This window comes from Artibeus jamaicensis, unplaced genomic scaffold (assembly GCF_021234435.1).
Source record: "Artibeus jamaicensis isolate MK-2021 breed Jamaican fruit bat unplaced genomic scaffold, CSHL_Jam_final contig_76, whole genome shotgun sequence".
NCBI classification, from domain to species: domain Eukaryota; kingdom Metazoa; phylum Chordata; class Mammalia; order Chiroptera; family Phyllostomidae; genus Artibeus; species Artibeus jamaicensis.
In genome coordinates, this window is record NW_026521954.1 from 3,031,977 (window position 1) to 3,045,588 (window position 13,612).

Below are 13,612 nucleotides of genomic sequence, written 5' to 3' on the forward strand. Positions count from 1 at the left end.
ATGGAATGCAAAACTTCTGGTTTGAAGCAGAGTTGGTTTTTAACTGTGTACTTGCTTGAAGGATCTGGAAAATGGGGAGTACGTTTCGTTTACTGTGGAAGACGGTTTATGAAAGCTCTCCTTGCCCTGATAAATAGAAATATATGGTAAATGCATAGTTACTCCTGGGTCTATAGACTCACCGGTGAACTCTGCCCTTTATTAACTCTTGCTTCGACACTTTCAGGTCGGCGAGCCCAGACTTGCTCAGGGAGTAGAACAATGAGTTTTATCATAAGGCAGCTTTAAGAAAAAAACAAAACTGACACCACAAACCCCTTAACACTGCTGGTGTCAGAGTTTACTTCTTCGAGCCCTTTCTGCTTGCTTCCCCCCACCCCTTGAAAGTTTGGGTGGTGTTTTTTTCTTCTGTGTTAATGGAGCCCGCCTGTTCATTTGCATTATTGCACATCACACGCTATCTTTGTGACCATTATATTGTGTTCTCTCAGTGGTGTTTGCTCTGAGGGTGGGACACAGGGCTGTTCAGTGTCTTGTAAAACATTTACCAAAAGCACTGAGCCATGGTTTTGAAGGGCATTCCCTTGCCAGACTGTGGGAGGAGAGAGCGAGCAGTGGAAAGAGAGCTCCAGGTGTTTGCCAGGTACTTGTTTTGTACTTTAGTATTTGGAACCGTTTAAAATTTCAGATTCCGTGGGATTCCAGGCCCCTGCTATGGAAGGGGTGGGAATGGTAACGGGAGGGGGGAGGTGAAAGCAATTTCTTTGCAAAGTGTGTTTTTCAGTGGCTCTGAGTCCCCAGATAATTGTGATCTTTGGTTTCCGTCGAGTGTTGTTTTCAGTTTTACTAGAGGGACGTGCGTGTCACGGAGAGTGAAGCAGAATCTACCTGTGCTTGAGGTTTGCCCATGGTTCGGATCAGACGTTTGCTCTTGCTTTAGCACAGAACCAGGACCAAGTGCGGGGTTTCTGGGAGGCGACGTGTAACCTCCCGATTCGCACTTGAGTGTGCAGTGTGCCCGGTGACTCATTCCATGGAGGGCTTTTGCTGAATGGTGGCTCTGGTTCTGTGAAAACACTTCCAAACTTTCTTTCCTCCCCCGCCCCCATCCCCATTCTGTTAAACTTCGCTGGATAACAGAGTAAAGGTCAGTGTGAAAGACTGCTTCTTACCTTCAAATCTCTGTTTCTGGAACGCATTCAGTCGGTAGGAATGACTAGACTCTTCTCATAGATCGTTTTAGAGAAACTAATGACTAAATATGTCTTGGACATACTAAGTGCTTATTTTCTAGCTTGTTTTGTTGTAGAAAATATGAGCATATATGGTAAAACTAGAGCCTGGATCAAATGTTTGCCTTTGAGCAATTGTAGTCATGATATATATCCTGGACACAGATACCCCAGCCATGTTGTTAGTGACCAAAACCCAAACAGCAAATAGGAAAATCAAGAAAAAAGAGAGCAGCACCAGTAGCTGCCTTGTAATATATGCAGTACGGCAAACACGGAATCTTTGGTCTCTTGACTGCATCTGAGGGCAGGAGACATAAGAACAAAGACAGTACTGAAGTTCGAGAGCCCATTGATTATGAAAGAACTTGACTTTGGCACGTTTTTGCCCAGTGACATTGGCAGTAAGAAGCCAACAGTCTTTCTCCTGACGAGTCCCCAGTCATTGCAAAATGGCTGGAAGAAATGATTGTTTTAAAATGAGAAGAAACTTCCTTCTTGGGAAAAACTTCACTGCGGCTGTGTGTATTTAGGCAAATTGGACTAAATCTAACAAACTGTGAAGGTCAGAAGACATCAAATGCACCCAGAGGACAGCACGGTTGCTTACTTGTGTGTATGTGAATAGAAAATTGAGTTTGGCGGAGAGCCATTTCACTACCCCGACCACCGGAAGTTTGTCACTGCGGACAAGGAAATTAACTTTTTCTTTCCTCTAAGAGTTTGGAACAGAGGTGAAAATACGTGCTTTCTACTAAGTGCACTCCATAGATACACACAGATTGCTTCATCTTCCCACCTTCTGTGGAGCCACTTACATTCAATACAGACTCAGGACCAGGAAGGGGCTCATGCATCAATTCCACTGTCTCTAAAAGAGATCAGTGCTGTTAGAAGTTGGAAATTTTACCAGAAGAACAGAAAGTCTCTGAAAAAGTGTCTAAAAATAAACCACTTCCAGATACTTGTCATTCCTCAGTTCCCTTTATTTGACTGAGAAAAAAATACCTTATTCAGCGCCATTTCTTTGTTTAGCTTTTTCAAATTTCAAGGCTCAAAGATCTATATGGAATTGTAAGAAACTGAGATCACCAAAAGCTGCATTTATACCTCTTGCTAGGGGCTCTTACAGTTACATGACGGGTGGTTGGGAGATGGATTCGCATTATCAAATTAAGCCCTAAATAACTTGGCCCATATCTCTGGCATTTTAAATTTTGCTACTATTACATATGATATGGTGGTAAGGTTTCTCTATCAGGCTGGTTTTGTAAGGCATATAAGTGAGTCAAGTCTCTCCACAAAGGTGGTTGTTATTTTCTGTCCTTTAGACTGTGAGCTCTCGTTTCGTAATATGTCATGAAGGTGAGCTCTCTAGGGACAATAATGGGCCCCAAATTACGTGGCAGTTTGCAATGTGCATTAATGCCCAAGGAGTCAAGGTGGTTTGGGCCTGGACAGAACTGTCACGCATGGGCGTGGACGGGTGGCAGTCTTTCCAGGTGATTTTGGTGACTGTGCCAGGGGCGTCACACTCGTGTGAGCTTGGGTCAGAACTAGGAAAGCAACATGGAGGAATCGTCATAAAGACTTGGACTCTTTGGGCTGGTTTTGTTTGGGTCAGATGACTGTGTATAGGTTGGCCGAGCAACAGCTAAAATCCCTTCACTTGCCTAGTAAATTAAGGTCTTAAGACACAAAGCAGTGCTCACAGCCTCTGAAACTAATGCCAGTGAGTCCACCAGGGCCTCACTCGGTGCCAGTTGGCTCTCGGTTTAAACACCTTTGGATACAGTTCCAGGTTTCTCAGTGCACAGTAAAGCAGAACTCATTTCCTCTTCGTTAGCTAATGATCATTCATTCATTCATGATTCATTTATTCACCCAGTACTTAGCTCTCACTCTGGGCTAGGTCTCATCTCTCAGTTCTTAAATGTCGCTTCCTTCAAGGTGACCTTCCCAAACCCTCTAAATTAGGTCCAATATTTCCCCTTTACAGATATCACACTTGTTTTTTTATTGTATCTCATTCATCACTATATTTCCAGTGCTTAGCACATATTAGGCATTCAAACAATGTGCACCAAATATATGAATAAATGAATGAAAGTAAGTAAATGAGAAAGACTGGGATGGTTAGAGGCAGGCACGCAGTAGTGAAAAATAGCGACAGATAACAGGGAAGGGGCAAAAACTGTGTCACCCAGGACAGGAGCAGTGGCCTTTGAGGCTGTCACTCCATCTCAGCCCGGCTCAACCACGTGTCTTTCTGAGGGTAACCTTGGTTCGCCAGGAAGAATGTGCTCAATAGCATCTGTTTAAAATGATAGTGAGGACTACAAATCATTTTAAAGATTTTTATCCAAGAAAGCAATAGGTTTTTTTTTACTTAAATGGTTAAATTTAATTATTTAGAAAATTTTATATATGACTAATGGTTATTCTTATCATTATGAGGTACCTGTGAATACGTTTCTCACTCATGTAAACATAAAAAGAGACTGAAGAATGCATAAGAGAAAAACCTCATGTAATAAGATTAAGTTAAATAAGTACTTTAAAAATGTTATTTTGAACATTATATATTGAGGTGTAAAGGCAAGAAAATGCACAGCTCTTGAGTGTACAGCTTGATGAATTTTCACATGCGTATACACCTGCGTAACTGCCACTCAGATCAAGGTACGGGACATTGTCAGTGTCCCAGAAAGCTCCCCTGTGCCTCTCCTCCCTGTTGCACACACGCACACATGCCCATCACAGGTGGCTTCTATCACCGTAGATCAGCTCTGGCTGTTCTCGAACTTCATAAAAATGGAATCATACAGTATGCGTTCCTTGTATCTGGGAAAGGTACAATGTCTGAGATGTTCACCCACATTGTTTCATGTACCTGTAATTTATTCTTTCATCGCTGCATAGTATTCCTTTGTAAGAACAGACCACAATTTAATAAATTTGGGAGGAATTAAAAACATGAGTATATGAGCTGAAAATCATTCCCTGTGCCAGTTCTTCCAAGTTAAATGATCTCATAAAGGGTGGGATGGGAATGTTAGCCCCCGAAAGGGTAGCAGGAGAGCAGTCTGTTTCCGGGAGTGCATTTTCTAAGTGCTCTACATGGCCTGTTCACTTAAACTGGAACCACTGCCCATGGAGGTGATTGCCACTGTTTTGCAGTTGAAGAAACTAAGCCTGAGAAAAGACTCATGACTTCACAACTGGGCCGAACTAAACACACAAGTTGCTGGTTACAGCAGACAGAGATCTAGTCCTGGCAAAGACAATGCCAAGTGGCTGTTGAGGCCGTGCGTGCCACCTGGTTAACGCAGACTGGACTGGAATGCAGCAGTGCAGGCTTGTCTCTCTCACTGTCCAAAGCCTGACATTGACCTGACAGTTCTTAGGTCATTGCTCTCTCTTTCCCTCCAAAGTGCGTCTTATGTTGAAAAGAAGGCTGTTTGTGCATTTTATATTCTTACCTTTATGAATAAATTTTTTGCTTACGAATCATTTATTTGCAGATGCACATGGTATATTCTAAACTTTGTATTTAGCAACTTTTGAGGTTTCTCTTTTTAAAGATCAGGTTGCAGTATCTGTACATCAAGAAATATTCCGTCACCATAAGAAAGACAGGTGAATTTCAAGTCAGAGTTGCTGGGAAATTTTCTGGGAGGAGAACGTCAGGCGTCAGGTCTTTCTTTTTTTTTAATATATTTTATTGATTATGCCATTACAGTTCTATTTCCCCCCTTCATTCCCCTCCACCCTGCACATCCCTCCCCCACCATTCCCCCCTTTAGTTTATGATCATGTGTCTCAAATTCTTTAGGTTCTGTATTTCCCATACTATTCTTGCCCCCCCCCCATCTATTTTCTATCTACTGTCTATGCTACTTATTTTCTGTACCTTCTCCCCCCTTCTCCTTCTCCCACTCCCCTGTTGCTAACCCTCCATGTGATCTTCATTTCTATGGTTCTGCTCCTGATCTAGCTGTTCTCTGAGTTTGTTTTTGTTTTAGGTATGGTTCTTAGTAACTGTGAGTTTGCTGTCCTTTCACTGTTCATCTTTTTTATCTTCTTTTTCTTAGGTAAATCCCTTTAACATTTCATATAGTAAGGGCTTGGTGATGATGAACTCCTTGAATTTGATCTTATCTGAGAAGCACTTTATCTGCCCTTCCATTCTAAATGAAAGCTTTGCTGGATAGATCAATCTTGGATCACACCAAGGCACATCATAATTACATTAGCCAAGATTAAAATGAAAGAGAGGTCTTTCAAAGTGGGTTTTGAAACCCTTCCGGTTCCAACTCACAGAGGCTCCGCCTACTGACCCAGTGGGCGTCCAAGTCTCTGATTCAACTGAACGTCTCAGAAATGAACAAAGTATTGAAATGCCCTTTTTATTACTACCCCCTCGATTTTCTGTTCCACAAATATATGTACTCACAAATACTCTATTCTTACTTGAAAAGTTACCAGACACTGAAATTAAGAACAAACTGACAGTAACCAGAGGGGAGGTGGGAGGGGATAATTGGGGTGGGGAGGGGAAGGATGAAGGGTTTTCAGGAATATAAAGGACACATGGGCAAAACCAAAGGTGGGGTAGGTTCAAGGGCGGGGATGTGGGGATGTCTGGGGTGAGGGGAGTAGTGGGGAGAAAATGGAGGTAATCATACTTGAACAACAATAAAAAAAAAAGTTACCAGACACTTGCTCAGAGTATCCTTCATTTAGAATAACAAAAGGGAGTATATACCTTTTATGTTTTTTCTAGTTGCAAATGAAAGAAGTTTATGTTTTTAACTTGGCATTAATATCATTAGGCACATCAGTGTGGCCAGAGCATCTTTTCAGGGAGGCTCCGGGTAAGCTGATTAGCCCACCCCTTGCCCAATGGAAGACAAGAAAATACCCTGGTAGCATGTCTGTCACAGGTTAAGCTTTGTTATTTTCACAGTTAAGAGGAAGCCCCCTTTATATGGGACATTTAAAGGTTTGGGTTGATTTTTGTTAATGCGAAACCACAGGAACAGTACCTTGTATTTGTGTACTTTTAAAAATACTTCCTCAAATAATTTTTATGGTTACCTTTTAAAAAAATGCTCAGATGTGAAACACACTCATCTCGTGTATCAGAAAGCTGAAGTGAAGACACTTTTTCCACACGGCACTCACTTTTTCCACAGCTTCGCCAACGTCTGGCCATCACTGTTCAGACGGAGAGCGTGCGCAGCCCGGGAGGGTGTCTGGCAGGTCCTGGGTGGCCAGCAGTTTTCCTTTACCTGCCCCCCAACTGGACCCCTTGGAAGGCAGTTTGCACATGTGAGCGAAACTGGACTCCTCGCGGTGAACTGGAGAGAATGAACGCTGCCGTGTGTGACTGTTTTTTCTTCGAGGATTGTGAAACGCCAGCATTTACGTTAGCCATTGTTGAAGTAGGTGCCGCCTCTGCGTCAATCGCAAATGCAAACTTGAACTCTGAGTAGGAACAAAGGCTTTCATTCTGCTTTTCTCATAAAATGGCTTCTTATTGTAAAGCTGTAGAAATGCCCACTCTTTCATTTTTAAATAAAAAATATTAGAGTAGTTCTCGTGCTGTTGTTTAATAATAGATATGTCAGAGAAGGGGAGATTCTAAAATGAGGGTGTAAAACCTGGGTATCTACACACACACACAACACACACACACACTCGTGTGTGTGATTCAATGGTGATTGAATATAACCCCATTTATAACATGATGAAGGTTTTATCTGCCCCATAAAATGATAGGGATAAGTATTTTAACTGGAAATTTAAAATGAAATAGAGTTCCTAGAGAAAACCCACCAGGCTGGGGGAGTGGGGTGCTGTGGACAGAACACTTGACCAGGAATCAAAGACCTGATCCATTCTGGGCCTTCCTCATCACTGGTTCTGGGACCTAGAGAAACTTCTTCATGAGTTTAGCTGCTACCTTTTCTGTAGTGGCTACATTATACTCTAACAAGAACCTCAGAAATGCTTAGTCCATTCATCACACTAATGGGATTCTGTTAGAAATAATGCAAAATAGACGAAGTCCTCTGAACAACACCCAAATGTCCCCCAGTGATGAGAGGGTTTACAATTTAAAATTTAATTACCTGTATTTCCATCTCATCTCCTCTTTCTTCCTTATTGTCTTTAATAAACACCTGGCTGGTGTGGCTCAGTGGATTGAGTGCAGGCCTGCGAACCACAGGTCACTGGTTCAATTCCCAGTCAGGGCACATGCCTTGGTGGCTGGGCCAGGTCCCCAGTAGGGGATGAATGCGAGGCAACCACACATTGATGTTTCTCTCCCTCTCTTTCTCCCTCCCTTCCCCTCTCTTTAAAAATAAATAAATAAAATCTTTTTTAAAGGTTTTTAAAAATCCTCTCACTATTGAAGAGAGACTGGGGGTGGGGAGAGAAAGAGAATGTATGTGCGTATATTCCCCCCCTTCTTCGTTTTCCATGGGGGGTGAATGTGGATTTCTTGTATTATCAGAAGAAGCATACAAAAATGTTATTTCTAAAAACAATGACTGAACTTCAGGTCATCTGCCAGCACATGCACATGACAGTGACAGTAAACACTGTCCAAGGCGAAGGGCAGCAGAAAACAGTGACCAAGGGGAGGTTATTGACCTTCCAACTGTATGTACGGCTAAGAGGACTTTTCAGGCTCTTGCCTCCTGAGCTTTCTCAGAATGTCCAGGGCTGGCGTTCCTTGTGGGCACCTCTGCCCCTCCACTCCCAAAGACAAACCTGCATTTCGCCTGCCACGAGCCATCCTCGTGCATGATCTGAAGTACACCTTCTCCCACTTCCTGGCACCTACTGCTGCTGGCGGTCGGCACCAGCAGAAATCCCTCCCGACCTCACGTCCATCCAGCCTCCTCCTGCTTTGGGATCGCCTTGCAGGGAGGATCCCCCCGCCCGATGCAGACTCATCACACTTCCGTTGCACCTGTCCTGCCCCCTCAGCCTTAGGTTCTGATTTCAAGTGTCTGTAGTTCTTGTTTCAAAGACAAGGAGTGAACGATGAAGGGAGGTGTAAATATCAGATTTTAGTCACTGGTAGGCCTGTTCAAGCCTAACAAATTCAACATTTTCAAGTTCTGTATCACTGAGCACTGACTGACTCACATAACCTCCCTCCTGCCACTCTCCGCCCTCCCCAGCAGAGAGGTGGGGAAAACACCATCTTCGCCGGGGAACACATTTCTCAACAACTCTCGGGGAGTCCAGTTCACTTCCTCCTTCATGCTTGACTCCCCCTCAGCTGAGAGCAGGCTGGATTCATCGAACGAAGTTCTGTACTTCTTCTGAACAGAGTAATAAGGACCCGTCAAACAAATAAGCTTGGAAAATATGTCAACAATGGTTACAGTACAAGGGTGATTTGTCCAGCTTGGCCTCCCCACCCAAGAAGCCAGACAGGGAAACCTGCTTAAAACTTTTTAAAAACATATGTTTATTTATTTATTTTTAGAGAGAGGGGAAGGGAGGGAAAAGAGAGGGCAAGAAACATAAGTGCGGTTGCCTCTCATGTGCCCCACACTGAGGGCTCAGCCCACAGTGCAGGCATGTGCCCTGACTGGGAATTGAACCAGCAACCCTTTGGTTTATAGGCCAGTGCTCAATCCACTGAGCCACACCAGCCAGGGTTGCATAAAACTTTTATCAAAAACAGTTACAAAATGTCCAAATGTGACCTTTGTGTGTGTTCATTCTTATGAACTGATTGGCCAGAATCAGGGATTTTGGTGTGGACCGTGTTAGTGTTTAAGACTATCTGGATGGAAACTTGTGACCTGGGGGAGGCAGGAGGTGTGTGGAAGAGCATGTGTGTACTTTGGAGCTTGTAGTGAAGATGTATTATGCAGTTGCTAGGGGTGGTTTTGTGGGTTTTTAATGTTGGTGTCAGGAAAGGAATTCTGCCTCTGGGGAGGAAGAAGTAAAGACCGAAAAAAGGAACATCACTTTAGCTACTAAGCATCATTGAACACTCCTCTGACTCTCTGTTGAATCCAGAAAAAGGCAGCCAAAATTTTTAAGTGCATGAAATGGAAAGGGCACTGATTGCATGAGCTCTTTGTCCTCTACCAAAGTGGAATGCATTTCTAAGACTTACTGGTCTAACTCTGCCCATAATCTCTGTCCAGGAGCTATCCTGTGAATCTAACTAGACTTTCGTTTTCCAGTGTGGTAGCTGATAGCCACATGCAATGCAAACATTTCAGTTTAATTAATTAAAATTAAATGAAATAAATAACTTGGTTCATTGTTTGCACTAAGCACATTTCAGATGTTCACTTGCATGTGCTTGGTGGCTACTGTATTGGATATTGCAGATATTAAACATTTCCCTCATCACAGAAAGTTCCGTTGGACAACGGGATCGGCCAGGGGTGTCCAACCTGCGGCCCACGGGCAGCCCAGGATGGCCGTGGATGCGGCTCAGCACAAAATATTAAATTTACTTAAAACGTTGATTTTTTTGTGATTACGTGTTGCAGTGTATTTAATGCATAGCCCAAGATAACTCTTCTTCCAGTGTGTCCCCGAGACACCAAATGTCCCCCCGACAGACGCTTATTTTCAGGATCTGACAGTGTGAAGTATGGGCTGTGCATCCCTCTTCCCTCTGAAGTTAGAACTGGAAGCCGCTTTTACTTTCTGACATTGTGAAATTCAGTGAAGAACATACTTGTTACCAGAAACCAGTTTAAATATTGACCTTGCAGGCATTTCTTCAAAAGTTAGAACTTGAAATTTGTAAACAAGTGAACCCTGCGTAAGAGACATGGTATAGAACCAAAGAATGTCAAGGACCATGGTTCATGTTTTCTGTGACGGATTTGTTCCTGGAAAGTTGTGCTTAAAGGGAAACCTAGTAAACCAGTTGAGTTTCAAATGTAGTGAAGAAGCGTAGGAGAATATTGGGATAGATTGTTTTGTACAGAGAAAGATTACATGGTTAGAGGACCTAAAACACCTTCCAGTTCATCTGTTTGGTCAATTCAAAAGTCCGTGTGGCCCATGGTTGTCTTAGTAAGGCTAAGCTCCTTAAATACAAAATTAAAGTTAAGTAGATAAAAACTTCATTCGTTATATTTTCCTTTAAAATTTTTTTTCTGGTTATATTTCCTAGTGTCCCAACCATAGGTGTTAGAAATGTTTAGGTGTAGGTAGCCTAACTATCCATTTCACTATCCATGAATTCATTATGTATTTTGATGACCTTCAAGATACATTGCTGAACATTAGAACACTTCCCCTAAAACCATTAACTAAAGTTCAATATTCATTCATAATTTCTTAAAGGTAAAGTTTGTTATAACGAAATGCACAAATCTTAGTATACATGTACTGAGCTTGGACAAAAGCATGCCCTCTCGTGACCCAAACCCACAGTGTGATAGGAACATTACCTGAGAAAGTCCCCTCTGTGCCAAGTCGGTCTCTGTCCCTGCCCCTGCCTCCCAGTCAACCACTGATGGGAGTTTATTCTTGTTCTAGAATTTCATATAAATTAATTTAGTATGAACTCTTCTGTATAAGACCTCTTTTATTTCGAGTAATGTTTTATGCTAATGAGCTAGTCAGCTGTGATGTTGCATGTATCAGTAATTTATTCCCTTCCGTTACTGAGTAGTAGTATCCCATTGTATGACATATTATCATACAGTTTGTTTTTCCATTCTTTTATTGATAGATGACGGAGGTGTTTTGAGTTTTAGGCTATTATAAATAACACTACTGCAAACATTGTTGTACAAGACTTTGTGAACGTATGTTTTTATTTCTCTAGAGCATTAACTTAATACAGCATTATTAATCATCTTCATTATTATGATGTTTAAAAACTTCATCTGACTGGAAAAAGTCATAATGCTCAATTGTGAAATCACAGTGTTTCGTCAATAGATTGGAGCTTTAAAGACACTTGATTCTAAGGATGTTAGTGGGCTCTTTAGCCGAAATAAAATAACCATCACAGTGCCACTTGAATTACAAATTAATTTGGAATCAATCATAAAATGAATTTTACATGAACTTTGGATTGGGAGAAAGACGTTTTGACCTTTAGTCCCAGCCTGACCTCTAACTAACTAGTAGCTTCGCCACCTTGTGAAATAATCCAGTCACTACCAGGAAATGAAGTGTTGAGCTAGATGATCTCTAAGGTGTGGTTCAGTTCATCAAATCCCTCTCAAGTCTGTGCTGAGCTTTGAGGACACAGATGGGAATGAGATAGGTCTTTTGGTCTACAAGGTGTTTACACCACATAGGTGCTACATGGTCTTCTCCAGCTATGAAGTATCTCTTACGTTGCTGAGTCATTATGTACCTCCGTTGGGCAAAGCACAATATAGCCAACAGATGAACAAATGGATGGAAGTAGTATAAAGACATTATGATATGTGTGTGGTCACCAATATACTGTAACCAGCTGTAATGTAAGTGCAGGGTACTTACTGCTGTAATAAAGATTCAGTGTGCTTGGGGAGCAACGGAGGGAAGTGATTAAGTAAGATGGGATTCTGAAGTCGTAACTGCTTCCTCATAGTTTTTAGGGAGAAAAGAGTCTAAATAAACAACAGGGTCTTATTTCATTTTTCTTTTTTCTAATTGGGGTAAAATTAAGTTACCATCTGTCACCATACAGTTGACGCTCTTCACCTGTCTTGGTCGCTCCGCAACCCCTTTCCCCTCTGATAACCACCAGTCCGTTCTCCATGTCTGTGAGCTTTGTCTTCTTTGTTGTTTTGTGTTTTAGATTTCATGCATAAGTGAAATCATATGGTACTTGTCTTTGGGTTCCTGAGTTACTTCACTTAGCAAAATGCCCTCAAGATCCATCCATTTTGTAACAATTGGCAAGATTTTCTTTTTCATGGCCAAGTAATACCCCACTTATAGGTAGACACATTACATCTTTATCGTTCATTCATTAAAGGGTATTTAGGGTGTTTCCATATCTTGGCTAGTGTAAATAAGGCTGCAGTAAACAGAAGGTGCATATGTCTTTTCAAATTAGTGTTTTCATCTTCTTTGGATAAATGCCCAGAAGTGGAATTGTTGAGTCATGTGTTAGTTCTATTTTTAATTTTTTAAGGAACATCCATACTGTTTTCTACAGCGACTGCACCAGTTTACACTCATACCGGCAGTACATGAGGGTTCCCCTTTCTCCACATCCTCTTCAACGTGTGATTTATTGTCTTTTGTCATTGATAATAGCTATTCTAACAAGTAAGAGATGGTATTTCATGGCGCTTTTGGATAGTAATCCTTTGTCGGATATACAATTGGCAAATATTTTGTTCCTATTCAGTTGGTGGCCTTTTCATTTTGTTGATGGTGGCAAGTTGCATTTCTGATGTAGGAAAACTCCACGCTATAAATGACATACTTTAGAATCGAAAGGCCTTCTTCTTGTTCATGTACAAGATCCGTATGCTGTGGATCTTAAATTTCACCCACTTTGATTTAATTTTCAGTGACCATGGAGTGTGTTTTTCTGTTTGAAGAGAGTTTGCCTTGCAGTCCCCCCTTATTTGTGTGTGCATTTAATAAGTATTTATGAGGTACCTCCTATTAACATAAAGTATGAGTTGGTGATGCCGTATAAACTAACTGAACAGGACTTACCTGCAGCCAACTTGCTCAGTTTGGAGAAACACCCATCACGGTCACGCTTGTACATTGTGTTAGAAGAGAAAGCCTCTGCCTGGCTGGTATAGCTCAGTGGATTGAGCGCAGGTCTGTGAACCAGAGGATCACAGTTCAATTGCCAGTCAGGGCACATGCCTGGGTTGCAAGCCAGTTCCCTGCATGCCAATTCCCAGCAGGGGATGCACTAGAGGCAACCATACATTGATGTTTGTCTCTCTCTCCTTCCCCTCTAAAGATAAATAAATAAATAAATAAATAAATAAATAAATAAAGAGAAAGCCTCTGTTTATGTGCGTGTGCCTTACGTTACCTAGCAACTGAAAGCTACTGTCTCAAGGCCATACTTAATTTTTAATAGTAAGTTGTACTATTGTTTGCTTTCCAAGAATCCCTAAGGAGAAGTACCAGATTTACCAATAATTTAAGTATTTTCAGAACAGGGAATTTAAAGAGGCATCCATTTTAGGTACTGTTGACATGTGACCTGTATTACCGGAAGGTTCGCAGCTGATTATATGCCTAAAACCGAGTGTGTATGCACCAGACAAAGGAAAACCAGCTTGCTCAGTGAAGTAAGTTCCAACTGAAAATACGCTGGTAATAGCTCTTGACATCTGTCGCTGTCTTCTAGAATTAGAGGGTTGTTTTAAAATAAGGAGCATGGACAGTTTATCATATAA

At 41.8% G+C, this 13,612-nt stretch overlaps 1 protein-coding gene across 1 annotated transcript in view; it reads left to right on the forward strand.

Moving 5' to 3' along the window:
• The first annotated feature begins 495 nt into the window (after positions 1–495).
• Positions 496–13,612, forward strand: part of RBM47 (RNA binding motif protein 47) — a 66,654-nt gene continuing 53,537 nt past the window's right edge. The window contains exon 1 of the mRNA XM_037138048.2: positions 496–643. Coding sequence (XP_036993943.1) covers positions 564–643 — 80 coding nt within the window. The 5' untranslated portion in view covers positions 496–563. The remainder of the gene's footprint in view (positions 644–13,612) is intronic.